Source organism: Hibiscus syriacus, unplaced genomic scaffold, assembly GCF_006381635.1.
Source record: "Hibiscus syriacus cultivar Baekdansim isolate YM2019G1 unplaced genomic scaffold, ASM638163v2 tig00003725_pilon, whole genome shotgun sequence".
NCBI lineage: Eukaryota > Viridiplantae > Streptophyta > Magnoliopsida > Malvales > Malvaceae > Hibiscus > Hibiscus syriacus.
Genome location: NW_024061982.1, coordinates 585147 through 612229, shown reverse-complemented (window position 1 = coordinate 612229; position 27083 = coordinate 585147). Strand labels below are relative to the sequence as shown.

The 27083-nt window shown below is 33.5% G+C and overlaps 2 protein-coding genes across 2 annotated transcripts; one reads left to right on the top strand and one right to left on the bottom strand.

Moving 5' to 3' along the window:
• The first annotated feature begins 448 nt into the window (after positions 1 to 448).
• LOC120183879 (probable calcium-binding protein CML41) lies at positions 449 to 1054 on the top strand. Its single transcript, XM_039188477.1, has one exon. It carries the CDS (start codon positions 449 to 451, stop codon positions 1052 to 1054), a length of 606 nt encoding a protein of 201 aa, XP_039044408.1.
• A 923-nt stretch (positions 1055 to 1977) lies between these two features.
• Positions 1978 to 21738, bottom strand: LOC120183868 (type IV inositol polyphosphate 5-phosphatase 11-like). The gene is made up of 10 exons (XM_039188470.1): positions 21704 to 21738; positions 21501 to 21636; positions 21279 to 21409; positions 21124 to 21200; positions 20911 to 21036; positions 20041 to 20043; positions 2635 to 2698; positions 2419 to 2539; positions 2210 to 2347; positions 1978 to 2136 (listed from the first exon to the last, which is right to left on the bottom strand). Exons 1-10 carry the CDS (start codon positions 21736 to 21738, stop codon positions 1978 to 1980), a joined length of 990 nt encoding a protein of 329 aa, XP_039044401.1.
• Positions 21739 to 27083: the final 5345 nt, after the last annotated feature.

Here is a 27083-nt window from a genome sequence, read left to right as displayed (position 1 = left end):
TTTATTCTCTTATCTCTACTTTTTTTTAATTCGATCTTTTTATTTCATAACATACTTGCCAATGTTAGAAAAGTATCCTTTATACTCAAGTGGGAAAAAGGTGACGCTTGCAAACCTCAAAGTCATCGGTTCTCTTTCACCATTATTATATGCCCCAGCTGAAAGGGAGGGAAAAAATTTACTCCTTCCCAAAACAAAATTAACCTAAGATTTGTCCACAAGTCATATAATTTGGTCCCTCCCCCCTATAAGCTAAGAAGCTACATAGTAATTTCATCTCCCAATCACGCAACTTCCTACGCATGACTCTTACTCCCTTTCATTTGCTTACACATTAATTAATCTGCATAACCAATGTGAAATACTAGGGTAATTTCTGACCAAAACAGTTCCTCTTTTCTACTTATAAATATCATATATCATAAATGTTTTCAATTATATGGTTTCCATGGGAATTGTTAGAATTTCAAACCCTTCAAAATGGTTCTTCTACAGAGGTATGACGTTAAGTTTTCCTCTCTTTCGCTCGAAATCGAAATCCTCAACCTTTCTGCTTCCGTCACCGCCGATCGTTCCTCCGCCAACAATCCGTAACACTACTAGAGAAGAAGAGCTTCAAGAAGTTTTTCGTCAGTTTGACAGCGATGGAGATGGAAAGATTTCGAGCGAGGAGCTCCGTGCTTACTTCACTTCGATAGGAGACAACGTATCGGAAAACGAAGTTCAAAGGGTTATCGAAGATTTCGACGATAATGGGGACAACCTGCTGGAATTCAAGGAGTTTGTCAAGTTGATGGAAGGAGGAAGCGAAGATGATGATGATATTAAAGGAGCGTTCGAGATGTACGAGGTGGATAAAGGTTGTGGGTGCATCACACCGGTGGGATTGCAGCAGATGCTCGGTCGTCTCGGGGATGCGAAATCGTACGAAGAGTGTAAAGCCATGATTGGTGTGTTCGATCTTGATGGCAATGGAGTGCTTGATTTCCATGAATTTCAGCATATGATGAGAGGAGAACAATATACCAACAAAAACATAAATCCTATAAATTAGAGTTTATAAGTCAATCATATCGAATTTTGAGTTAAATTCCAAACAACCATTCTTCTTCTTCCTCTTTTTTTTTTTTTTTTGAAAAATATATTTCTGAAACGTATAATATGTATCGACGAATACTATATCAATTTAGAAGGTTATATATATTGAGTATGATATATAAATATTGTTTGAAATAAATAACATATGATATTTCTTTTTCAGAAACCAATAATAATAATAATAATATTTACATGATGAGTTTATTTATGGCAATAATATCATCTGGATGGTTTCTTCGCTGATGTCATTCAAGACCAAAATAAAAGAAATAAAGAATAATGGGCCAAAAACAAAAACAACTGTACGAATTTCATTAGAAAAAAAACAACATTAACACACGAGCATGAGCCGGATAACAACGACAATGCGCATGTTTAGGTCTTATCTTCAATAACACAATGAGTTATTGTTTAGAAGATTATATTTAAACACTTTTAGAAAAACTCATATATAAACAACTTAAGATTTGAGAATATCAAGGAAAAAACTTGTTGTTTTTAAGTTATCAAAAGATAATTCTTAAATTTGATCATATTTATATCAATATTCAATACCACATTCTCGTGGCCCACTAATGGAAGAAGTCGTTCTATGCTTTTGAACTTTTTGTCGGAAATTCCAAGTCATGGACAAGAAAATAATACTTCAAAGTTAGAAGATTGTCAAAAGAGAAGAAGAAAAAAATCCAATAAGAAGGAAATAGTTGTAACGTATATATTGGTACAAAGCAATTGAGTCGTAACGTTATATGCAGGCAGACACCTGACTTAGCGAAGAAATTGAGGGTTGAAATGAAAGCTTGAATTGGAAAAGATATATGTAAGACAAATTACAAATCAGTTGCACTGTTAATTTGAAAATTGGTAAATTTGAATCGGCTATTGTTTGAGGACTTTGAAACAAAGGTGGGCGCTCACCGGCTTATGGTCCGAACTATAAATGTCATCCACTGATTCGTAACAGTGCAAACTTGCTGCAATTGTGTCAGGGTCTTGGATCTTGAACAATATCCTATCAGTCCATGATGGAACTCGTACCTATCAAAATGTATCCATTGTTCAAAGGTTAACTCTGTATGTTGAATGTGAGAAAGAGAGCATAATATATCACCTTATAACTTGTATCGTAATTCCTACTTCCTATATTATATTTATAGGTTGGTTTGAACGTAAGTGTTCCCTCACAATAACCATTGAAAATCTGTCCTCTTTCAGCTTCCTGGAGGAGCTGATCTTTGCTTCTCAGCAGCTACAAATGGCAATAAATAAAGTTGATGCAAATTTCAGAATGAATTGATGGAATTGAGAAAATGAGGTTACTTTGTAAAGGTCTCTTTGTATTAAGTTTCGGGCAGGATGTGTAGGGATGCCTTGGAGCCTGTAATTGAGGTCTCCTAACCATACGGTTATATGTGTGGGAAGTGGTGGATCTAGAAATTTAAGAATGGAGGTTCAAAATTTTAATTTTTCTTTTCTTAAAGGGATTAGTGCATCCGCCACTGTGTGCGGGCTTGTTGGCATCTGGGTTCCAATCCTGGGAAAAGAGAGTGCGATATGTGCCTGCACTCTTTATTTCTCTCTTCTACATTTCCACCATGGGCTGTTTAAAAATGTCAATCAAATGATTAGTGCCCCAGATTCTTACATGCTTATGAATCAAAATCTTATTGATATATAATTTGTTTATCGGTGAATTTGTCAATTTTAGTCTAAATTTAAAAGGGTAAAGCACATAAATGGTTCCTTGAATATAGCATACTATTTTGTCGAGTCCTTTGACTATTAAAATTTACAAAAGGTCCCCCAACTATAGGGTGTTATTTTGTTTAGTCCATCAACCATCAAAAGTTACAAAATGGTCACCCGATTATTCATTATGTTTCAAACTCGTCCTTTTTCTTTAAAAAGTTGACGACAATTTGCTATGGACGTTAATCTGCTGACTAAGATATGAGAAAATATGATCTCATAATCTCAAACGATTATCATGTCTCAGTCAGCATGTTAACGTCCAACTCAGACAACTGTTAATTTTTTAACAGAAAAGGACGAGTTTGAAACATAATGAATAGTCAAGTGGTCATTTTGTAACTTTTAATAGTTAAGGGACACAACAAAGCAACACTCTATAGTAGGAGAACCATTTTGTAATATTTATTAGTTGGAGAACTCAATAAAGCAATATGTTATAGTCAGGGGACCATTTGTGTACCCATTTAAAAAATCAACCTAATTAAGTTTTATTTTAATTCAATTTTATGGAGGAAGAAGAACTAAGAAGATTGCGAAATATTATTTCTTCCTCGTTTCATTAATGGCAACGAACATATTTATACACAACAAAGTTTGTTATTGTGTAATAAAGATTTAGTACCCAATTATCACTTTTGTTCTATTTTGATCACTTAACTATTTTTTAGTACCACCGTTAAAAAATGACGTATCATCATAAGGTAATGTCATGTCATCTTTGAAAAAAATTAAATATGCTACGTCAACAGTATTGTTAATTTTTAACGGTTGGTGACCAAAATGAAACAAAATCATAAAGCTAGATATGATTTTGAAACAAAAACTAATTGAATGATGCTAGTTGGCATACTAAACATGTAGTTTACCCTAAAAATTAACAGAGTCAAATAACCTGAACCTTGAATGACATATACTTAAAACCATATTAACTAAAGATGACAAGAAACTAAAATGATTCAAGTTTAAAATAATAATTAAAATATAAACCGGTCCAACTGCAATCAACCTAGCTCAGACGGCTCTGGTTTATTTGTGAGTTGGCTTAGATGGGGCTTGTTTAAGCAAACTTTGCTTTGTTACATAGGCTTTGAGTCCCATTAATGATCTAAATCCATATTGTGTAACACCCCAACCCGTACCCGACCTGGATACGAGTCCGAGATGTCACATTGACATTTTCAAAACCTTTATTCTTGTAAAATAACTGAACATTTGAATTTATATTAAGAAAATACAATCATATATTATTCAATTGTGTTTGGTATAAAATTTTGAGATAAAAACGTGTTTATGAACGGTGAAATACGATATGAACAGTACTACAGTAACCTGCTACAGTGCTACAGCGATTTTCGTAAATTGTACATAACACTCGTAAAACTTTAACCGTTCATTTCTTTGCATTTATACTTATATAAATATGTTTAAAATATTACAAAACTCGATCAGAGCATAAATACCTAATTTACCTACTTTATTTGCATGCCAACCTATTTATCACATAATAATACATACTGTGTAATTTACTTCTGATCTGATCTTTGAGCAGAGATATGTTGTTACTTTGAACTTAGCTTTGATCCTTCTGCTTCTCAGTACCTACGTGTTAATCACTTACACGCTAAGTCATAGACTTAGTGAAGCAAAAACATAATAATAATGCATTTCTCATAAATATAAACATTCAATCTATGAATTCAATCGTGTCGCATATAATTTAGTATACATGATAACATAAGATAATACAAGTACTTTTAATACCTTTTTATCGTATAAATATATATATCGAACATTTCTCTACATACCATGGAACACATATACTACTTCACAACAAAACATACATAGTAGCAAATCAATTTATTTATTTACTCTCTATAAAGACCATGTATTAGCCCATGTATACTTTTGAGAACTTAAAGTATGTGAGTACATTGAGGTTGTGCACTACTATGCTGTCACAACAGCTCGTATAAATGTCCCGAAGGACCAGTCCATAGATTCCGAAGAACCTAGGTAATCAGTCCATATGTCCCGAAGAACATAGGTAAACAGTCCATATGTCCCGAAGAACATAGGTAAACAATCCATATGTCCCGAAGAACATAGGTAAACAGTCCATATGTCCCGAAGAACATAGGTAAACCCTCGACCCTTGGCATGCCAACTATACCCCTAGCTCTCATATCACATAACATGGGCATTATCATTTATAACAGTTAACATTACTTATTCATATTCTTTCTCTTATAAACACATATCTTTTCTTTTCAGTCACGTATCACATGTACGTGTAATCATTGATCTCATAATCACATGTTCCTTCTCTTCTGTCACATACCACATGTATGTGTAAACATATATCTAATATCATATGTTGCATTTTCACGTAAGCATGTAAATCATGTAACATATAAACATACTTCCATTTCTATGTACTAATGCACACATAGTAATCATATAACATTATATAAGTTACTTCTTACCATAGTAACTCTATCATTGACTCATCGCAAGCCAATGTTTGATCAATCACATAAGTACAATTTAAATTGCAGTCACCTTAGCCTTGCTTTGATTCGATTATAATCCTTTGATTATTTCGGAACTTGTTTAGGCTCAATATCTACATAAATATATCATTTCAAAACAACTATCGGAAGCCTAAACTTTAAACTTGATGTTAATAACTTAAATCGGTTTAATGAATCAAATTCTATATTTTCATTTAGGGGGGAATCGATACCCCCCAGGGGAATCGATACCCCCTGAACATACTGGAATTTTTCGTTCAAGAGGGGGAATCGATTCCCATTCATAGGGTATCGGTTCCCTCTACCCAGAAATTGTATTTTAAGCTCGAAAATCATCAATTTTTCCTTCAATTCTTCTATTTTAAACCCCTACCATGTCATTAAACTCAACTACCATTACTTAAACTAACTTATATCCATGAAAATCATCTATAACTTCAAAATCATATCCTTCATATGAAATTCAAGAATCATACTCAATTTTCCATATGTTCTAAATACAATTCTAACACTTCTATCTTCTTATTCTCATAGATGACAAGTCAAATTCAACTTAAAATTCAACTTATCAACTCTATTCCATGATTTCATATAAAAACTCGTTTTCTTAAATCTCTTATAACTTCTTCATCTTTTGATTTTAAGATAACTTAATCTTTCCTTAAGCTTAGTTATCCTCTAAGGATCAAAACTCATGCTTAAAATCAACAAACAATCAAGAAATTAGATAATTCACCTTTGCTTTGAGTTTTCACATGGAGAAGAGAAGAAGATGAAGAAGAGAATTGCTTTGAAGCTTATCTCTTCAGTCATTATCCACATGGGTATTATAATACCCATTAATTATTATTTAATTATTTTCCTTGTTCAATTAATTATTTGCCCTTTTACTCCTTTAATATTTACTAATAACTTTCAGGAAATATCTCCACATAAATCATTAAACTATTCAAATATTCTACTTTAATCACCATATTCTGAAATTTTTACAATTTAGTCATTAACCCGTAGTTTGGGATGTTACATATCTTCCCCCCTCGAATTTTCATTGCTCTAGGAGATAAGATACTGTCTACACGTCTCCAATGCATTTTACTTTAACCTTTCTAAAATCCATATAATATAACTCATTATATAGACAGTAATCTCTATTTTCATCACTCCATACCAATAATCCATCTATTTTTATTTTATTTTATTTTTTTAATCTCTAATTACCATATAATTTTTTTTATGGTTCAGATTCAACCATTCCATTTTCCTTTGTCTTATAAACTGATCACTGATGTACATATTCTTAAACTTTTCTATAACAATATTCTGCATCATTTGATCTTTTAATATTCTCCTTATAAGAATCATCCCCTCTACCTTATCTTATCAATGCAGCAAAGAAACTATTCTATTTCAGAACGATATAAATCCTCTAACATTATAATTTCCAATTCATCTAAATTGTTTAACTCTACTCTTTTCAATTATAATTGAAATTTTTATGGTAATTATAAAACTGGTTTATTTCCAATCTTACTTCAAATTCATTGAATAATAATTCATCAATTTAGTAATAAATTAAATTCTCTGAATTATAATGGGACACTTTCAATATATCTTACTTATCCACACACTATACCCTAATAAATTTGTCACTGTCATATTACTATAAATAACTTCTAATTGAATTATCAATTCTTTCACCAATTTACTACTAATATATGAACATGCAAGCCTAAATCAATCATTATCATAATGTATTTATTTCACACTAGAAAGATACCTGCTATTATCTCCGGATCATCAAAATCTTCATTGGTATTAATATTATACATTCGAGCAGTGGAGTGTATTTCTTGTTGAGTAGAGGATTCAGGTTGGCTCCTACCTCTTCCTCTACCTCTCCCTCTCCAAGGTATCGAAGCAGATCGTTCCGACAGTACTGGTTCTCCTTTCCCCAATGGGCAATCTCTCACAAAATGTCCCATTTCACCACATCGGAAACAAGCTCCGGATTCTACCCTACATATTCCACCATGATATTTTCCACAAGTCTGACAATGTCTCTGTTGGGTTCTGTCCTCACCAAACCCTACTGATTGGGTCTGTCTAGCTTTCCTCTGATTTGATTCTCTAACGAAGGATTCTACCAATCCAGACCTTGCCTGAGACTGAGTACCAGAATCTCTACCCCTCTTGGGTGGTGCAGAACTCGATAAAGCCTCGGTTCTTTTAGATGATTAGGTTCTTTGATCCCCAACCCTTTCATTCTGAGCTCTCTCTAGATCTTTAGCACGATTTACTATTTCTTGAAACGAGGACAAGTTCAATACTATTAACATTTCTTTCAACCTTGGGCGCAAGCCCTCTACAAACCACTCACACACATCCTTCTCTGTTGGGATCAACTCAGCTGCAAAATGACTTAACTTATTAAACTCGCACTCGTACTCATACACTGTGCGATTCATCTGTTTCAGATTCAAAAAGTCTTGCTTCATTTGCCTGATAAATTGGTCTCCTATATACTTATGCTTAAACTCTTCTAAAAACAAAGACCATGTCACTTGATCATTGGTCATTCTCAAAGTGACATTTGTCCACCAAATTCTCGCTTGCCCACGAAGTAAGGAGACCTCTCCATCTAACTTCTCTACATTAGAACAGTGGAGTCCATCTAACATAATTTTTACATCATTAAGCCAAAGGTCCGCAGTAACAGGACCTTCTTCGGCTTCACAACTCCTTTGCAACATTCATTCTTGGAGTTGAAGTAACAGGAGGTTGAAAACGCGTCAATATCGCATCTAATGTTCTAAAGAACACATCTTGATCAGTTACAGGCACTCCAGAAGGTGTCTGTTCTTCACTTTGCCTGGCCAGGGCAGGTGAATTACTGCTCTCAGCGGGCCGATCATCTCCCGCTTGACTTCTATAACTATCATGTCCGGACATCTATTAAGAAAAAACATATCGTTCTATTAGCAAAACAACATACTCATTACTATACCATATCAGAAGTTTTCACTATTTTGTTGGCATGTATACATTATAAGACACCCTAGACTCTTGTTTATGCCGAGAATCGGCTAAATCGTAGCTCTGATACCATTAAATGTAACACCCCAACCCGTACCCGACCTGGATACGAGTCCAAGATGTCATATTGACATTTTCAAAACCTTTATTCTTGTAAAATAACTGAACATTTGAATTTATATTAAGAAAATACAATCATACATTATTCAATTATGTTTGGTATAAAATTTTGAGATAAAAACGTGTTTATGAACGGTGAAATACGATATGAACAGTACTACAGTAACCTGCTACAGTGCTACAGTGATTTTCGTAAATTGTATATAACACTCGTAAAAATTTAACCGTTCATTTCTTTGCATTTATACTTATATAAATATGTTTAAAATATTACAAAACTCGATCAGAGCATAAATACCTAATTTACCTACTTTATTTACATGCCAACCTATTTATCACATAATAATACATACTGTGTAATTTACTTCTGATCTGATCTTTGAGCAGAGATATGTTGTTACTTTGAACTTAGCTTTGATCCTTCTGCTTCTCAGTACCTACGTGTAAATCACTTACACGCTAAGTCATAGACTTAGAGAAGCAAAAACATAATAATAATGCATTTCTCATAAATATAAACATTCAATCTATGAATTCAATCGTGTCGCATATAATTCAGTATACATGATAACATAAGATAATACAAGTACTTTTAATACCTTTTTATCGTATAAATATATATATCGAACATTTCTCTACATACCATGGAACACATATACTACTTCACAACAAAACATACATAGTAGCAAATCAATTTATTTATTTACTCTCTGTAAAGACCATGTATTAGCCCATGTATACTTTTGAGAACTTAAAGTATGTGAGTACATTGAGGTTGTGCACTACTATGCTGTCACAACAGCTCGTATAAATGTCCCGAAGGACCAGTCCATAGATTCCGAAGAACCTAGGTAATCAGTCCATATGTCCCGAAGAAAATAGGTAAACAGTCCATATGTCCCGAAGAACATAGGTAAACAATCCATATGTCCCGAAGAACATAGGTAAACAGTCCATATGTCCCGAAGAACATAGGTAAACCCTCGACCCTTGGCATGCCAACTATACCCCTAGCTCTCATATCACATAACATGGGCATTATCATTTATAACAGTTCACATTACTTATTCATATTCTTTCTCTTATAAACACATATCTTTTCTTTTCAGTCACGTATCACATGTACGTGTAATCATTGATCTCATAATCACATGTTCCTTCTCTTCTGTCACATACCACATGTATGTGTAAACATATATCTAATATCATATGTTGCATTTTCACGTAAGCATGTAAATCATGTAACATATAAACATACATCCATTTCTATGTACTAATGCACACATAGTAATCACATAACATTATATAAGTTACTTCTTACCATAGTAACTCTATCATTGACTCATCGCAAGCCAATGTTTGATCAATCACATAAGTTCAATTTAAATTGCAGTCACCTTAGCCTTGCTTTGATTCGATTATAATCCTTTGATTATTCCGGAACTTGTTTAGGCTCAATATCTACATAAATATATCATTTCAAAACAACAATAAGAAGCCTAAACTTTAAACTTGATGTTAATAACTTAAACCGGTTTAATGAATCAAATTCTATATTTTCATTTAGGGGGAATCGATACCCCCCCAGGGGAATCGATACCCCCTGAACATACTGGAATTTTTCGTTCAAGAGGGGGAATCGATTCTCATTCATATGGTATCGGTTCCCTCTACCCAGAAATTGTATTTTAAGCTCGAAAATCATCAATTTTTCCTTCAATTCTTCTATTTTAAACCCCTACCATGTCATTAAACTCAACTACCATTACTTAAACTAACTTATATCCATGAAAATCATCTATAACTTCAAAATCCTATCCTTCATATGAAATTCAAGAATCATACTCAATTTTCCATATGTTCTAAATACAATTCTAACACTTCTATCTTCTTATTCTCATAGATGACAAGTCAAATTCAACTTAAAATTCAACTTATCAACTCTATTCCATGATTTCATATAAAAACTCGTTTTCTTAAATCTCTTATAACTTCTTCATCTTTTGATTTTAAGATAACTTAAGCTTTCCTTAAGCTTAGTTATCCTCTAAGGATCAAAACTCATGCTTAAAATCAACAAACAATCAAGAAATTAGATAACTCACCTTTGCTTTGAGTTTTCACATGGAGAAGAGAAGAAGATGAAGAAGATAATTGCTTTGAAGCTTATCTCTTCAGTCATTCTCCACATGGGTATTATAATACCCATTAATTATTATTTAATTATTTTCCTTGTTCAATTAATTATTTGCCCTTTTACTCCTTTAATATTTACTAATAACTTTCAGGAAATATCTCCACATAAATCATTAAACTATTCAACTATTCTACTTTAATCACCATATTCTGAAATTTTTACAATTTAGTCATTAACCCGTAGTTTGGGATGTTACATATCTTCCCCCCTCGAATTTTCATTGCTCCAGGAGATAAGATACTGTCTACATGTCTCCAATGCATTTTACTTTAACCTTTCTAAAATCCATATAATGTAACTCATTATATAGACAGTAACCTCTATTTTCATCACTCCATACCAATAATCCATCTATTTTTATTTTATTTTATTTTTTTTAATCTCTAATTACCATATAATTTTTTTTATGGTTCAGATTCAACCATTCCATTTTCCTTTGTCTTATAAACTGATCACTGATGTACATATTCTTAAACTTTTCTATAACAATATTCTGCATCATTTGATATTTTAATATTCTCCTTATAAGAATCATCCCCTCTACCTTATCTTATCAATGCAGCAAAGAAACTATTCTATTTCAGAACGATATAAATCCTCTAACATTATAATTTCCAATTCATCTAAACTGTTTAACTCTACTCTTTTCAATTATAATTGAAATTTTTATCGTAATTATAAAACTGGTTTATTTCCAATCTTACTTCAAATTCATTGAATAATAATTCATCAATTTAGTAATAAATTAAATTCTCTGAATTATAATGGGACACTTTCAATATATCTTACTTATCCACACACTATACCCTAATAAATTTGTCACTGTCATATTACTATAAATAACTTCTAATTGAATTCTCAATTCTTTCACCAATTTACTACTAATATATGAACATGCAAGCCTAAATCAATCATTATCATAATGTATTTATTTCACACTAGAAAGATACCTGCTATTATCTCCGGATCATCAAAATCTTCATTGGTATTAATATTATAAATTCGAGCAGTGGAGCGTATTTCTTGTTGAGTAGAGGATTCAGGTTGGCTCCTACCTCTTCCTCTACCTCTCCCTCTCCAAGGTATCGAAGCATATCGTTCCGACAGTACTAGTTCTCCTTTCCCCAATGGGCAATCTCTCACAAAATGTCCCATTTCACCACATCGAAAACAAGCTCCGGATTCTACTCTACATATTCCACCATGATATTTTCCACAAGTCTGACAATGTCTCTGTTGGGTTCTGTCCTCACCAAACCCTACTGATTGGGTCTGTCTAGCTTTCCTCTGATTTGATTCTCTAACGAAGGATTCTACCAATCCAGACCTTGCCTGAGACTGAGTACCAGAATCTCTACCCCTCTTGGTTGGTGCAGAACTCAATAAAGCCTCGGTTCTTTTAGATGATTAGGTTCTTTGATCCCCAACCCTTTCATTCTGAGCTCTCTCTAGAGCTTTAGCACAATTTACTATTTCTTGAAACGAGGACAAGTTCAATACTATTAACATTTCTTTCAACCTTGGGCGCAAGCCCTCTACAAACCACTCACACACATCCTTCTCTGTTGGGATCAACTCAGCCGCAAAACGACTTAACTTATTAAACTCGCACTCGTACTCATACATTGTGTGATTCATCTGTTTCAGATTCAAAAAGTCTTGCTTCATTTGCCTGATAAATTGGTCTCATATATACTTATGCTTAAACTCTTCTAAGAACAAAGACCATGTCACTTGATCATTGGTCATTCTCAAAGTGACATTTGTCCACCAAATTCTCGCTTGCCCACGAAGTAAGGAGACCACTCCATCTAACTTCTCTACATTAGAACAGTGAAGTCCATCTAACATAATTTTTACATCATTAAGCCAAAGGTCCGCAGCAACAGGACCTTCTTCGGCTTCACAACTCCTTTGCAACATTCATTCTTGGAGTTAAAGTAACAGGAGGTTGAAAACGCGTCAATACCGCATCTAATGTTCTAAAGAACATATCTTGATCAGTTACAGGCACTCCAGAAGGTGTCTGTTCTTCAATTTGCCTGGCAAGGGCAGGTGAATTACTGCTCTCAATGGGCCGATCATCTCCCGCTTGACTTCTATAACTATCATGTCTGGACATCTATTAAGAATAAACATATCGTTCTATTAGCAAAACAACATACTCATTACTATACCATATCAGAAGTTTTCACTATTTTGTTGGCATGTATACATTATAAGACACCCTAGACTCTTGTTTATGCCGAGAATCGGCTAAATCGTAGCTCTGATACCATTAAATGTAACACCCCAACCCGTACCCGACCTGGATACGAGTCCAAGATGTCATATTGACATTTTCAAAACCTTTATTCTTGTAAAATAACTAAACATTTGAATTTATATTAAGAAAATACAATCATACATTATTCAATTATGTTTGGTATAAAATTTTGAGATAAAAACGTGTTTATGAACGGTGAAATACGATATGAACAGTACTACAGTAACCTGCTACAGTGCTACAGTGATTTTCGTAAATTGTATATAACACTCGTAAAAATTTAACCGTTCATTTCTTTGCATTTATACTTATATAAATATGTTTAAAATATTACAAAACTCGATCAGAGCATAAATACCTAATTTACCTACTTTATTTACATGCCAACCTATTTATCACATAATAATACATACTGTGTAATTTACTTCTGATCTGATCTTTGAGCAGAGATATGTTGTTACTTTGAACTTAGCTTTGATCCTTCTGCTTCTCAGTACCTACGTGTAAATCACTTACACGCTAAGTCATAGACTTAGAGAAGCAAAAACATAATAATAATGCATTTCTCATAAATATAAACATTCAATCTATGAATTCAATCGTGTCGCATATAATTCAGTATACATGATAACATAAGATAATACAAGTACTTTTAATACCTTTTTATCGTATAAATATATATATCGAACATTTCTCTACATACCATGGAACACATATACTACTTCACAACAAAACATACATAGTAGCAAATCAATTTATTTATTTACTCTCTGTAAAGACCATGTATTAGCCCATGTATACTTTTGAGAACTTAAAGTATGTGAGTACATTGAGGTTGTGCACTACTATGCTGTCACAACAGCTCGTATAAATGTCCCGAAGGACCAGTCCATAGATTCCGAAGAACCTAGGTAATCAGTCCATATGTCCCGAAGAACATAGGTAAACAGTCCATATGTCCCGAAGAACATAGGTAAACAATCCATATGTCCCGAAGAACATAGGTAAACAGTCTATATGTCCCGAAGAACATAGGTAAACCCTTGACCCTTGGCATGCCAACTATACCCCTAGCTCTCATATCACATAACATGGGCATTATCATTTATAACAGTTCACATTACTTATTCATATTCTTTCTCTTATAATCACATATCTTTTCTTTTCAGTCACGTATCACATGTACGTGTAATCATTGATCTCATAATCACATGTTCCTTTTCTTCTGTCACATACCACATATATGTGTAAACATATATCTAATATCATATGTTGCATTTTCACGTAAGCATGTAAATCATGTAACATATAAACATACATCCATTTCTATGTACTAATGCACACATAGTAATCACATAACATTATATAAGTTACTTCTTACCATAGTAACTCTATCATTGACTCATCGCAAGCCAATGTTTGATCAATCACATAAGTATAATTTAAATTGCAGTCACCTTAGCCTTGCTTTGATTCGATTATAATCCTTTGATTATTCAGGAACTTGTTTAGGCTCAATATCTACATAAATATATCATTTCAAAACAACTATCGGAAGCCTAAACTTTAAACTTGATGTTAATAACTTAAACCGGTTTAATGAATCAAATTCTATATTTTCATTTAGGGGGGAATCGATACCCCCCCAGGGGAATCGATACCCCCTGAACATACTGGAATTTTTCGTTCAAGAGGGGGAATCGATTCCCATTCATAGGGTATCGGTTCCCTCTACCCAGAAATTGTATTTTAAGCTCGAAAATCATCAATTTTTCCTTCAATTCTTCTATTTTAAACCCCTACCATGTCATTAAACTCAACTACCATTACTTAAACTAACTTATATCCATGAAAATCATCTATAACTTCAAAATCCTATCCTTCATATGAAATTCAAGAATCATACTCAATTTTCCATATGTTCTAAATACAATTCTAACACTTCTATCTTCTTATTCTCATAGATGACAAGTCAAATTCAACTTAAAATTCAACTTATCAACTCTATTCCATGATTTCATATAAAAACTCGTTTTCTTAAATCTCTTATAACTTCTTCATCTTTTGATTTTAAGATAACTTAAGCTTTCCTTAAGCTTAGTTATCCTCTAAGGATCAAAACTCATGCTTAAAATCAACAAACAATCAAGAAATTAGATAACTCACCTTTGCTTTGAGTTTTCACATGGAGAAGAGAAGAAGATGAAGAAGATAATTGCTTTGAAGCTTATCTCTTCAGTCATTATCCACATGGGTATTATAATACCCATTAATTATTATTTAATTATTTTCCTTGTTCAATTACTTATTTGCTCTTTTACTCCTTTAATATTTACTAATAACTTTCAGGAAATATCTCCACATAAATCATTAAACTATTCAACTATTCTACTTTAATCACCATATTCTGAAATTTTTACAATTTAGTCATTAACCCGTAGTTTGGGATGTTACAAATCTTCCCCCCTCGAATTTTAATTGCTCCAGGAGATAAGATACTGTCTACACGTCTCCAATGCATTTTACTTTAACCTTTCTAAAATCCATATAATGTAACTCATTATATAGACAGTAACCTCTATTTTCATCACTCCATACCAATAATCCATCTATTTTTATTTTATTTTATTTTTTTAATCTCTAATTACCATATAATATTTTTTATGGTTCAGATTCAACCATTCCATTTTCCTTTGTCTTATAAACTGATCACTGATGTACATATTCTTAAACTTTTCTATAACAATATTCTGCATCATTTGATCTTTTAATATTCTCCTTATAAGAATCATCCCCTCTACCTTATCTTATCAATGCAGCAAAGAAACTATTCTATTTCAGAACGATATAAATCCTCTAACATTATAATTTCCAATTCATCTAAACTGTTTAACTCTACTCTTTTCAATTATAATTGAAATTTTTATGGTAATTATAAAACTGGTTTATTTCCAATCTTACTTCAAATTCATTGAATAATAATTCATCAATTTAGTAATAAATTAAATTCTCTGAATTATAATGGGACACTTTCAATATATCTTACTTATCCACACACTATACCCTAATAAATTTGTCACTATCATACTACTATAAATAACTTCTAATTGAATTCTCAATTCTTTCACCAATTTACTACTAATATATGAACATGCAAGCCTAAATCAATCATTATCATAATGTATTTATTTCACACTAGAAAGATACATGCTATTATCTCCGGATCATCAAAATCTTCATTGGTATTAATATTATAAATTCGAGCAGTGGAGCGTATTTCTTGTTGAGTAGAGGATTCAGGTTGGCTCCTACCTCTTCCTCTACCTCTCCCTCTCCAAGGTATCGAAGCAGATCGTTCCGACAGTACTGGTTCTCCTTTCCCCAATGGGCAATCTCTCACAAAATGTCCCATTTCACCACATCGGAAACAAGCTCCGGATTCTACCCTACATATTCCACCATGATATTTTCCACAAGTCTGACAATGTCTCTGTTGGGTTCTGTCCTCACCAAACCCTACTGATTGGGTCTGTCTAGCTTTCCTCTGATTTGATTCTCTAACGAAGGATTCTACCAATCCAGACCTTGCCTGAGACTGAGTACCAGAATCTCTACCCCTCTTGGGTGGTGCAGAACTCGATAAAGCATCGGTTCTTTTATATGATTAGGTTCTTTGATCCCCAACCCTTTCATTCTGAGCTCTCTCTAGAGCTTTAGCACGATTTACTATTTCTTGAAACGAGGACAAGTTCAATACTATTAACATTTCTTTCAACCTTGGGCGCAAGCCCTCTACAAACCACTTACACACATCATTCTCTGTTGGGATCAACTCAGCCGCAAAACGACTTAACTTATTAAACTCGCACTCGTACTCATACACTGTGCGATTCATCTGTTTCAGATTCAAAAAGTCTTGCTTCATTTGCCTGATAAATTGGTCTCCTATATACTTATGCTTAAACTCTTCTAAGAACAAAGACCATGTCACTTGATCATTGGTCATTCTCAAAGTGACATTTGTCCACCAAATTCTCGCTTGCCCACGAAGTAAGGAGACCTCTCCATCTAACTTCTCTACATTAGAACAGTGGAGTCCATCTAACATAATTTTTACATCATTAAGCCAAAGGTCCGCAGCAACAGGACCTTCTTCGGCTTCACAACTCCTTTGCAACATTCATTCTTGGAGTTGAAGTAACAGGAGGTTGAAAACGCGTCAATACCGCATCTAATGTTCTAAAGAACACATCTTGATCAGTTACAGGCACTCCAGAAGGTGTTTGTTCTTCACTTTGCCTGGCAGGGCAGGTGAATTACTGCTCTCAGCGGGCCGATCATCTCCTGCTTGACTTCTATAACTATCATGTCCGGACATCTATTAAGAATAAACATATCGTTCTATTAGCAAAACAACATACTCATTATTATACCATATCAGAAGTTTTCACTATTTTGTTGGCATGTATACATTATAAGACACCCTAGACTCTTGTTTATGCCGAGAATCGGCTAAACCATAGCTCTGATACCATTAAATGTAACACCCCAACCCGTGCCTGACCTGGATACGAGTCCGAGATGTCATATTGACATTTTCAAAACCTTTATTCTTGTAAAATAACTGAACATTTGAATTTATATTAAGAAAATACAATCATACATTATTCAATTATGTTTGGTAAAATTTTGAGATAAAAACGTGTTCATGAACGGTGAAATACGATATGAACAGTACTACAGTAACCTGCTACAGTGCTACAGTGATTTTCGTAAATTGTACATAACACTCGTAAAAATTTAACCGTTCATTTCTTTGCATTTATACTTATATAAATATGTTTAAAATATTACAAAACTCGATCAGAGCATAAATACCTAATTTACCTACTTTATTTACATGGCAACCTATTTATCACATAATAATACATACTGTGTAATTTACTTCTGATCTGATCTTTGAGCAGAGATATGTTGTTACTTTGAACTTAGCTTTGATCATTCTGCTTCCCAGTACCTACGTGTAAATCACTTATACGCTAAGTCATAGACTTAGTGAAGCAAAAACATAATAATAATGCATTTCTCATAAATATAAACATTCAATCTATGAATTCAATCGTGTCGCATATAATTCAGTATACATGATAACATAAGATAATACAAGTACTTTTAATACCTTTTTATCGTATAAATATATATATCGAACATTTCTCTACATACCATGGAACACATATACTACTTCACACCAAAACATACATAGTAGCAAATCAATTTATTTATTTACTCTCTGTAAAGACCATGTATTAGCCCATGTATACTTTTGAGAACTTAAGGTATGTGAGTACATTGAGGTTGTGCACCACTATGCTTTCACAACAGCTCGTATAAATGTCCCGAAGGACCAGTCCATAGATTCCGAAGAACCTAGGTAATCAGTCCATATGTCCCGAAGAACATAGGTAAACAGTCCATATGTCCCGAAGAACATAGGTTAACCCTCGACCCTTGGCATGCCAACTATACCCCTAGCTCTCATATCACATAACATGGGCATTATCATTTATAACAGTTCACATTACTTATTCATATTCTTTCTCTTATAAACACATATCTTTTCTTTTCAGTCACGTATCACATGAACGTGTAATCATTGATCTCATAATCACATGTTCCTTCTCTTCTGTCACATACCACATGTATGTGTAAACATATATCTAATATCATATGTTGCATTTTCACGTAAGCATGTAAATCATGTAACATATAAACATACATCCATTTTTATGTACTAATGCACACATAGTAATCACATAACATTATATAAGTTACTTCTTACCATAGTAACTCTATCATTGACTCATCGCAAGCCAATGTTTGATTAATCACATAAGTACAATTTAAATTGCAGTCACCTTAGCCTTGCTTTGATTCGATTATAATCCTTTGATTATTTCGGAACTTGTTTAGGCTCAATATCTACATAAATATATCATTTCAAAACAACTATCAGAAGCCTAAACTTTAAACTTGATGTTAATAACTTAAACCGGTTTAATGAATCAAATTCTATATTTTCATTTAGGGGGGAATCGATACCCCCCAGGGGAATCGATACCCCCTGAACATACTGGAATTTTTCGTTCAAGAGGGGGAATCGATTCCCATTCATAGGGTATCGATTCCCTCTACCTAGAAATTGTATTTTAAGCTCAAAAATCATCAATTTTTCCTTCAATTCTTCTATTTTAAACCCCTACCATGTCATTAAACTCAACTACCATTACTTAAACTAACTTATATCCATGAAAATCATCTATAACTTCAAACTCCTATCCTTCATATGAAATTCAAGAATCATACTCAATTTTCCATATGTTCTAAATACAATTCTAACACTTCTATCTTCTTATTCTCATAGATGACAAGTCAAATTCAACTTAAAATTCAACTTATCAACTCTATTCCATGATTTCATATAAAAACTCGTTTTCTTAAATCTCTTATAACTTCTTCATCTTTTGATTTTAAGATAACTTAAGCTTTCCTTAAGCTTAGTTATCCTCTAAGGATCAAAACTCATGCTTAAAATAAAATCAGAAATTAGAGAACTCACCTTTGCTTTGAGTTTTCACGTGGAGAAGAAGAATGAAGAAGAGAATTGCTTTGAAGCTTATCTCTTCAGTCATTATCCACATGGGTATTATAATACCCATTAATTATTATTTAATTATTTTCCTTTTCAATTACTTATTTTCCCTTTTACTCCTTTAATATTTACTAATAACTTTCAGGAAATATCTACACATAAATCATTAAACTATTCAACTATTCTACTTTAATCACCATATTCTGAAATTTTTACAATTTAGTCATTAACCCGTAGTTTGGGATGTTACATATTGTCTGGTTAATGACATTGTTTTGAAAACCGGACCAGACCGGCCGGTTCAACCAGGAACCGTTGCCTAGTCCGTTCAATCTACACCGGTTGAACCGCTACTAGTGAACCGGCTAGAACCATTGAACCGTTCGAACCGAACCGGCTGAAAACCGAAAAACCGGAAATTTTGTTTTTTTTTTTAAAAAATTAAACCAAACGACGTCGTTTGTTAAACGAGCCAAGTCAAACTCGAGAATTGCTGAGCTCGACTCGAAAACTTTAAAAGTAAGCTCAACTCGACTCAAACTCACGAGCTAAAAATTATCAAGTTCAACTCAAACTAGAAATATAATATTGAAACTTGAACTCAAAAGGCTTGAACTCAAAAAAAATAGAAGCTCGATTGAAGCCTAAAATTCGAGCTTAATTGAAGTGAAAGAATAGTTCACTCAATGCTCACCAAAAGGCTTCATGATTTTGAATGTCAAATTACCTCTATTATTTATAGAAGTTAGTTGTGATGCTCTTCTATGTTTCTTAGTCATGTGGGATTGTTTTATTCTCATATTTTTACTCTTTAGGCTTTTGGGATGCTCTTCTATGTTTCTTAGCCATGTGGGATTATTTTTAAAAAAAATTAAACTAAACAAATATCATTTTGTTATGATTTTTTTAGCCCCAAAATTATTTTTTAATTATAGTTATATAATTATATTTATTATTTAATATGTTTTACCTTAAATATTATGTTGTAGTTAATTTGAATCATTTTGTTTCACTTGATTTTATGGTTTTTAACTTATATATGTTATGACTTGATTTGAATATGACTTGTGATATAAAAAATTATTTTTTATTAAATATTTTTGGTATTTTTATTTAATTTTTTAAATAATTATGATGTCGTCCGGTTCTTCCGACCGGTCGGACCGGTTGAACCAGTGAACCAGTAGCATGACCGGTTCGCTAACCAGTCCGGTTCTGAAAACCATGGTTAATGATGCTGATAACTGAATAAAACATGGCTTACCGGAGAGATGGCAAGTGATAAACACCATTCTGAATCCTTTGTAGTTCATACTGATTGCCACTGCCCCTTTCTTTCTCCTCATCATTCCTCCACACCCTCCAACAGAATGCTTATCTACTTTATGCTCTATATTTTCCATGAACAAAAACAAATCAATTCTAAGCTACAACAACGGGGAAAAATGGATATCACACCAAAATGACAGACTCTAACCTCTGATGAACAACTCTGAATTCTTTGGCCGGGACACATATAGTTGCAGAGACTGCATAGTTGCCTTCCCTAACAATCTATATGCAAGATTAAATGTGAAGCCTTAGTTAGCACTTACAAAGAAGGCAAGAAAGAAATATAGTTGTTTAGCTTACTCGTGAGTTTCACTTAGAGCATCCTGCAATAACCGTTCAAGGTTCTTTCGTGGAACTTCTTGCAAGCCAATCACAAGTAGATCACATCTCCGGTTGCTCCCCAGCAGCTCCACCAGATCTTCATATGAAACCTTAATTAATTAGAGGAGTACATATATTATTAATCTGAAAGAAAGATGATAAAAAGAATCATTAAGATTACAAGAAGCGATTAATTTAAACCTGTCCATTCATGTTCCAAGTTACTACGCAAATGCAAAGGTCGGAGTTTCTTGAGAAGTCGCAGAGATTATCTGCCCTCACTGTCTTTATTCCATCATGAATCCCTGCTGGTTTTCTCTTACACTTGGATCTTTTCCTGCAAAAACTAAGACCAATACTCGATCAATAATGCCGGTTGTAATTACAGAAGACGCTTCACGTACCCTTTACCAGCATGTATTGTGTTGAAATTCCCCATAACTTTCCTTTCGGGTTAAGCTTACCACATAACCAGCAACCTGAAGAAATATTTCCCAGAGCTCGGTATGAGAAAGTTATAAGATTAAACATAAATACGAAAGTTTCCTTTTGAAGAAGATTTGAAAGGATGCATAAAAGTAAATAGTTGGAATCCTCATCATTGATTGTTATAACGTCTCCCGGGATCCGTTAGACTTAAAAAATTAGTTCGGGAAAAAGTGATGAAATATGATTTTGAAAACAATTTGATTTTTGAGTCGCCACCAACCATTAAATTAGGTAAGTTGGAAACCTTAAATGATAAAAAATGATCTGCATTTTACCAAAGATTCGTTTTTAAGAGTCCGAGAGTCGATTACGTGTGGGGAAGGTTGAACACCCCCGCAACGCCCAAATTTTGGTACCTAAACGATTATACGGTGTTTAAATATTGGAAATTATGAACTTGAAAATATATTTAAATTACGATGCTTTTATTCATTTGATTTTATTCAAAAAGAGTCAATTTTTGGATAATTAATGTCATTTTGTGTGAACAATCTTCGGGAAAGCACTTTCTTTACAGTTAGGAGACTTTCCCACAGATTCCCCTAACTACAGACATTATATCGCAATTTTTGCAAAGATAAAATACCATAAAATAAAACAAAATAAAAGTGAAAAGCGGTAAAAAATACACAAAATAAATAAACGTGGAACGAATAAAATTATCGAACATAAAACAAAATTTGTGTGAAAAATACTCAAAAAGACATCTTCCCTTTATTTGGGAGAAGTCTTCGTAGATTTCCCTCACCATTAAATTTTCCATTTTTTACATATTTAAAAATACCAATGTGCACATAAATAAGGGGGAAATGAAAACAACTGCATACTACAAACCAAAATACAAATGACAAAAAAGTAAGTATTAGGTAATTACAAGGACCAGAATGGAAATAATAGTAACTTTAAGGATCTAACAATAATAAAAAACCAGATTCAATATTGAAAATATTACAAAATATAGGTACTGGAATCGAAGATAACCCCTAAATCAAGCTTAGGACTAAAATACATTAAAAAGAAACATGAAGGCCTATTTGATAATTAAACCACATGAAAAATGGTGACTAAAACGAAATAACTATAAATCTTGTGACCCAATTCGAACATTAACAATAATAACAGAATAAATAAGAACATGACTAAAATACAAATAATGAAACATTAGTGCTCAAATTAAAATAAAACATAACTTCATTTAATGACTAATAACAAGACATTACAAATATGGGGGACCTAAAATACAATTTACCCCTATAAATAAAAACACTGAGATTACAGAGCTAGGAGGACCAAAGTTGTTATTAGCCCTTAAATTTAAAAACACAGGGAACTTTCAAAAGGCAAGGGATTGAAATTGATAATATCCCTTTTCGTCAAAACATGCAGCCCCTAACCCCTTAACTTCTCCGTTTTACAACCTATATATATATATATCAAAAACCTAAACACTAAACGACTGAATATTTATTTGTTAGGTTTCCCTTAAGCCCGAGGAGAGAGAGAGAATCATTCTCTCAACTCTTTATTCCCCCATTTCTTTCCTCCGCCGCGAAGAAACCCAGAAACAGCCATGGCCACAACGATGCGATGGCGACGGCTTTGTAAACAAATTCAAAACCAACCTCGACCTCACCCCTCACTCTCCCTTTCTAAAAACACAACCAATACCCAAAACACAAACTCACCCACAAACCTAAGAACGAGAAGGTTTTATATCCGGTGGTAAACTCTCTGTACTCCGATGAGATTCCAATCAAACGAAGGGGGTAAGCTTTCTGTTTTTTTTTTTTCTTTTTTTCCTTGTGTTTAATTTTTTTTGTTCAATTTCTCTTTTCTCTCGGATTTCTTCCCCTTTTTTCCTCTCACCGAATGTCCCCCTCATTCTTCTTTTTTTTCTTTTTTATCCTCTGCATGTAGCTTAGATAATTAGATCTAATAGTATATTATGATTTCCTTTGATATGGGTTGCTGAAAAATCTCGAATTTTTCAGGATTTATTAATTTTTTTACAAGGGTTTTGGATTTTGGTTGATTTCTCTGACTTGATGATGTTTTGGGTACTATTCGGATTACGTTGATTACGATGGCGATGGATCACGCGGCTGAGAAGGCTAAGGGTGGGGTGCACGCGCGTCTGGAGTCGAAACGGTGATGGACGAATAAGCTTCAGCAAACGGTGGCAGCTACTGTTGATACCCTAATATGAAGTGATATTGGACCGTTTGATCAAATTTGATCCAACAGTTTGAATCCTGAGCGGCTGGCTGCTAATGTGGAAAAATCCTAGTGGGTTTGGGTCAACCTTTTGGTCTTGGACGGGTCGGATCTGGAGTAGCTGGGCTTGGTTCGGGTTGATTTCCTGGGGTACTATTGGGCTTGGTGTTTGGGGTCTGAACTGGGTGTTATAATTGTACAGTTGGGCTTTGGGCTGGTTGGTAATTGAGGCATGCAAAATGTAAAATATGTATTAAATAATAACAATAATAATAATGATAATAATAATAAAATGATAACCCGGAAAAAAACGGGTGTCTACAGCTGCCCCTTCTTTGCACATTCTTGTGTTAACAAGAATAGGGCAAAAATGAAAAGACGACGAGTTTTTGTCCGGTTCTCTTTCTTGGTTTAAAATTTGATGTTTGATAGTGTTTGATTTGGGGACGCCATGACTCATACGTGATGAAGAGGTATGGTAGTCTAAAGGTGACAAGACTCCTACTTGATGAGGAGATCTGGTCGGTGGATGCACGGCTCATACATGATGAAGAGTTCTGGCCATCTTCAGGAAGGGTGATAACTCGGTTCCTACGTGATGAGGATGGCTGGTTATCTAGGGGTGACGCGGCTCCTACGTGATGAGGAGGTTTGGTCGATGGATGACACGGTTTCTACTTGATGATGATGGCAGACCATCTTTAGGAATGATAACTCGGTTCCTATGTGATGAGGACGACTGATCATCTTTAGTGATAATGGTTTCAAGAGAAACCGACTCAAAGATGATGCTTCAAAAAAAAGTCTCAAGAGAGATAAAATTAGTTCCAAGGGAAACGAACTCAAAGATTTTTGTTTTGTTTCAAGGGAAACAAACTCAAAGATGATTTTTGTTTTGTTTCAAGTGAAACATACTCAAATATTTCTTTACTTGTTTCAAGGGAAACAGACTCAAAATAAGTGTTTTCAAAAGAAACCATCTCGAGAGACAAAATTTTGTTTCAAATGAAACAAACTCAAAGATTTTTTTCTGAAAAGAAACTGTCTCAAGAGACAAATTTTTGTTTCCAAATAAACAAACTCAAAGATGGGTTGTGTCTTAAGTGAGACAGAATTTGTTTCAAAGGAAACAATCTCAAAGGTTGGTTTTTCATTAAAAACTGCCTCAAGAGAGACAAAATTTGTTCTTAAAGAAATAGACTCAAAGATTATATTCTTTGTTTCCAGTGAAACAACTTCAGAATTTGTATTCTTTAAAGGGAAAATTGTCTCATGCGAGACAAATCGATTTTGAAAATCTCAAGTGAGATTAATTTTGTTTCAAGTACAACAAATTAAATTTGTATCTCAGAGGAAAAAATGTCTTAAGCGAGACAAAATTTTTGGAAAAATGTCTCAAGAGAGACAGAATTTTGTTTCAAGAAAAACACCCTCAAAGGCGATAGAAAGTCTGCTTGTTTTTGCATATTGAGGAAATGTCTTGATTGTTGACTTCAGGAAGTCAAATCATTTTTGTTTCAAGAAAAACACCCTCAAAGACATCTGGTCATTTACGAGCTTTGATTTCCCGAGAGATCAAAATGATGCATTTTTGACTAACTATCTTGGATGTTATGATGGATGTCAAGATGAAATTTGTTTTATTTTTTATTGAATTTTTCCTGAAGTGGGGAGAAAAATGTCTTTAATACACATGATGATAAATGTTTGATGCAAATTGTATGTATCACGTATGTGTGTGTGTGTGTGTGTGTGTGTGTGTGTGTGTGTGTGTGTGTTTTTCTTAATCTGTTAGGAGAATGGTTGTGAGAGCAGTCTTCACTCTATCATTGATTCAGTTTGTCTACATTTGTGTGTGTGTGTGTTTTTTTTTTCTTAATCTGTTAGGAGAATGGTTGCGAGAGCAGTCTTCACTCTATCATTGATTCAGTTTGTCTGCATTTCCACTAGTGTGTACTCTTGCAAACCTCAACCTAGACAATTTGTTTTCCTTGCCCCATCAAAATTTTCCCCAAAACTTTTTCTTATCTTGCCCCAGCTTCGATCTTAAGCTTTAGAGAGATATTCATTGAATTCCAAGATATGCCTCCAGAGAGATTATCTTGTTTGAAAATGTTTTTCTTCCTTTGGATTTTCAAAATTTTGAAAAATATTGCCTCCTTCTAGGTTTCAAAATTGAAGCAAATCATAAAACAGGAGTTTGTTGAATATCAAAATAATCAAATGTTCTTTTTTATCTTTGATAGTTACAAATATTTGACAAATATCAAGATTGACAGGTTGGTTTTAAGGTTGGCTACCCAACTTTTAAGGTTTGTTTCATCGATTGGTCCTCGTGAAGATCATGGTGTGCCCCTCTTTCTTGGTTTGTCATTTTGATCGGAGGTGGACAAAATGTCGTAACTAGCATAGTCAATTACTAGACTCTTTAAAACACTTTTTTTCAGTTCTCTAAAATCTTTCATTTTTTCAAGCTTCATAGACTCTCTAGTCAAGGTAGTGCAGAAATATCGGTCTAAAAATGAGATTCTTGAGTGCTCATGTGAGTTCAACTATAACAGGTGTTCATCAACTCCCTTAGACCATATTCCAAAACTCCTTATTTAGTAAATTTGATTTTAATTTTCCATTGTTTGGCTAGCTGAATTCAGCATTATTGTATATATATATATCATAAATGTCTTGTTTGGCTAGCTGACGGATTCATGTCATCACAAAGTCTTCGACTTGACAACCATAGTGGAGCAAACACCGAATTTCCAAGTACCCGGTCAATGTCATGGTTTGAATGTAATCTATTCATAAAGCTAGGGCCTTCAAGTTTCCTCTATAACCAATTGCTTTAGCATAATAGCACAACTTTATTGTGTGTGTGTGTATATATATATATATATATTCTGGGTATACGGATTTCATTTCTTAAGCTCGTTGAGGAAAACATGTTATAGTCCTGGTGTTTGTTTAAGGTCAAAAAATCTCATCATTATAGTTCAATTTCCAAGCAACTGACTTAAACTAGATTCATCCACTCGACCATTCCATCTGAGAAGATCAAAATCATCATTGAATGTCATCAACAGA

Excerpts from the sequence above, each read along its gene's own strand:
- LOC120183879 (XM_039188477.1), top strand. The coding sequence starts at position 449 with ATGGGAATTGTTAGAATTTCAAACCCTTCAAAATGGTTCTTCTACAGA.
- LOC120183868 (XM_039188470.1), bottom strand. The coding sequence starts at position 21,738 with ATGGGGAATTTCAACACAATACATGCTGGTAAAGG. Across the intron at positions 21,637-21,703 it reads ACAATACATGCTGGTAAAGG|GAAAAGATCCAAGTGTAAGA; the intron begins GTACGTGAAGCG and ends TAGTTTTTGCAG. Across the intron at positions 2,540-2,634 it reads ATATCGCACTCTCTTTTCCC|TAAATTTCTAGATCCACCAC; the intron begins AGGATTGGAACC and ends AACCTCCATTCT.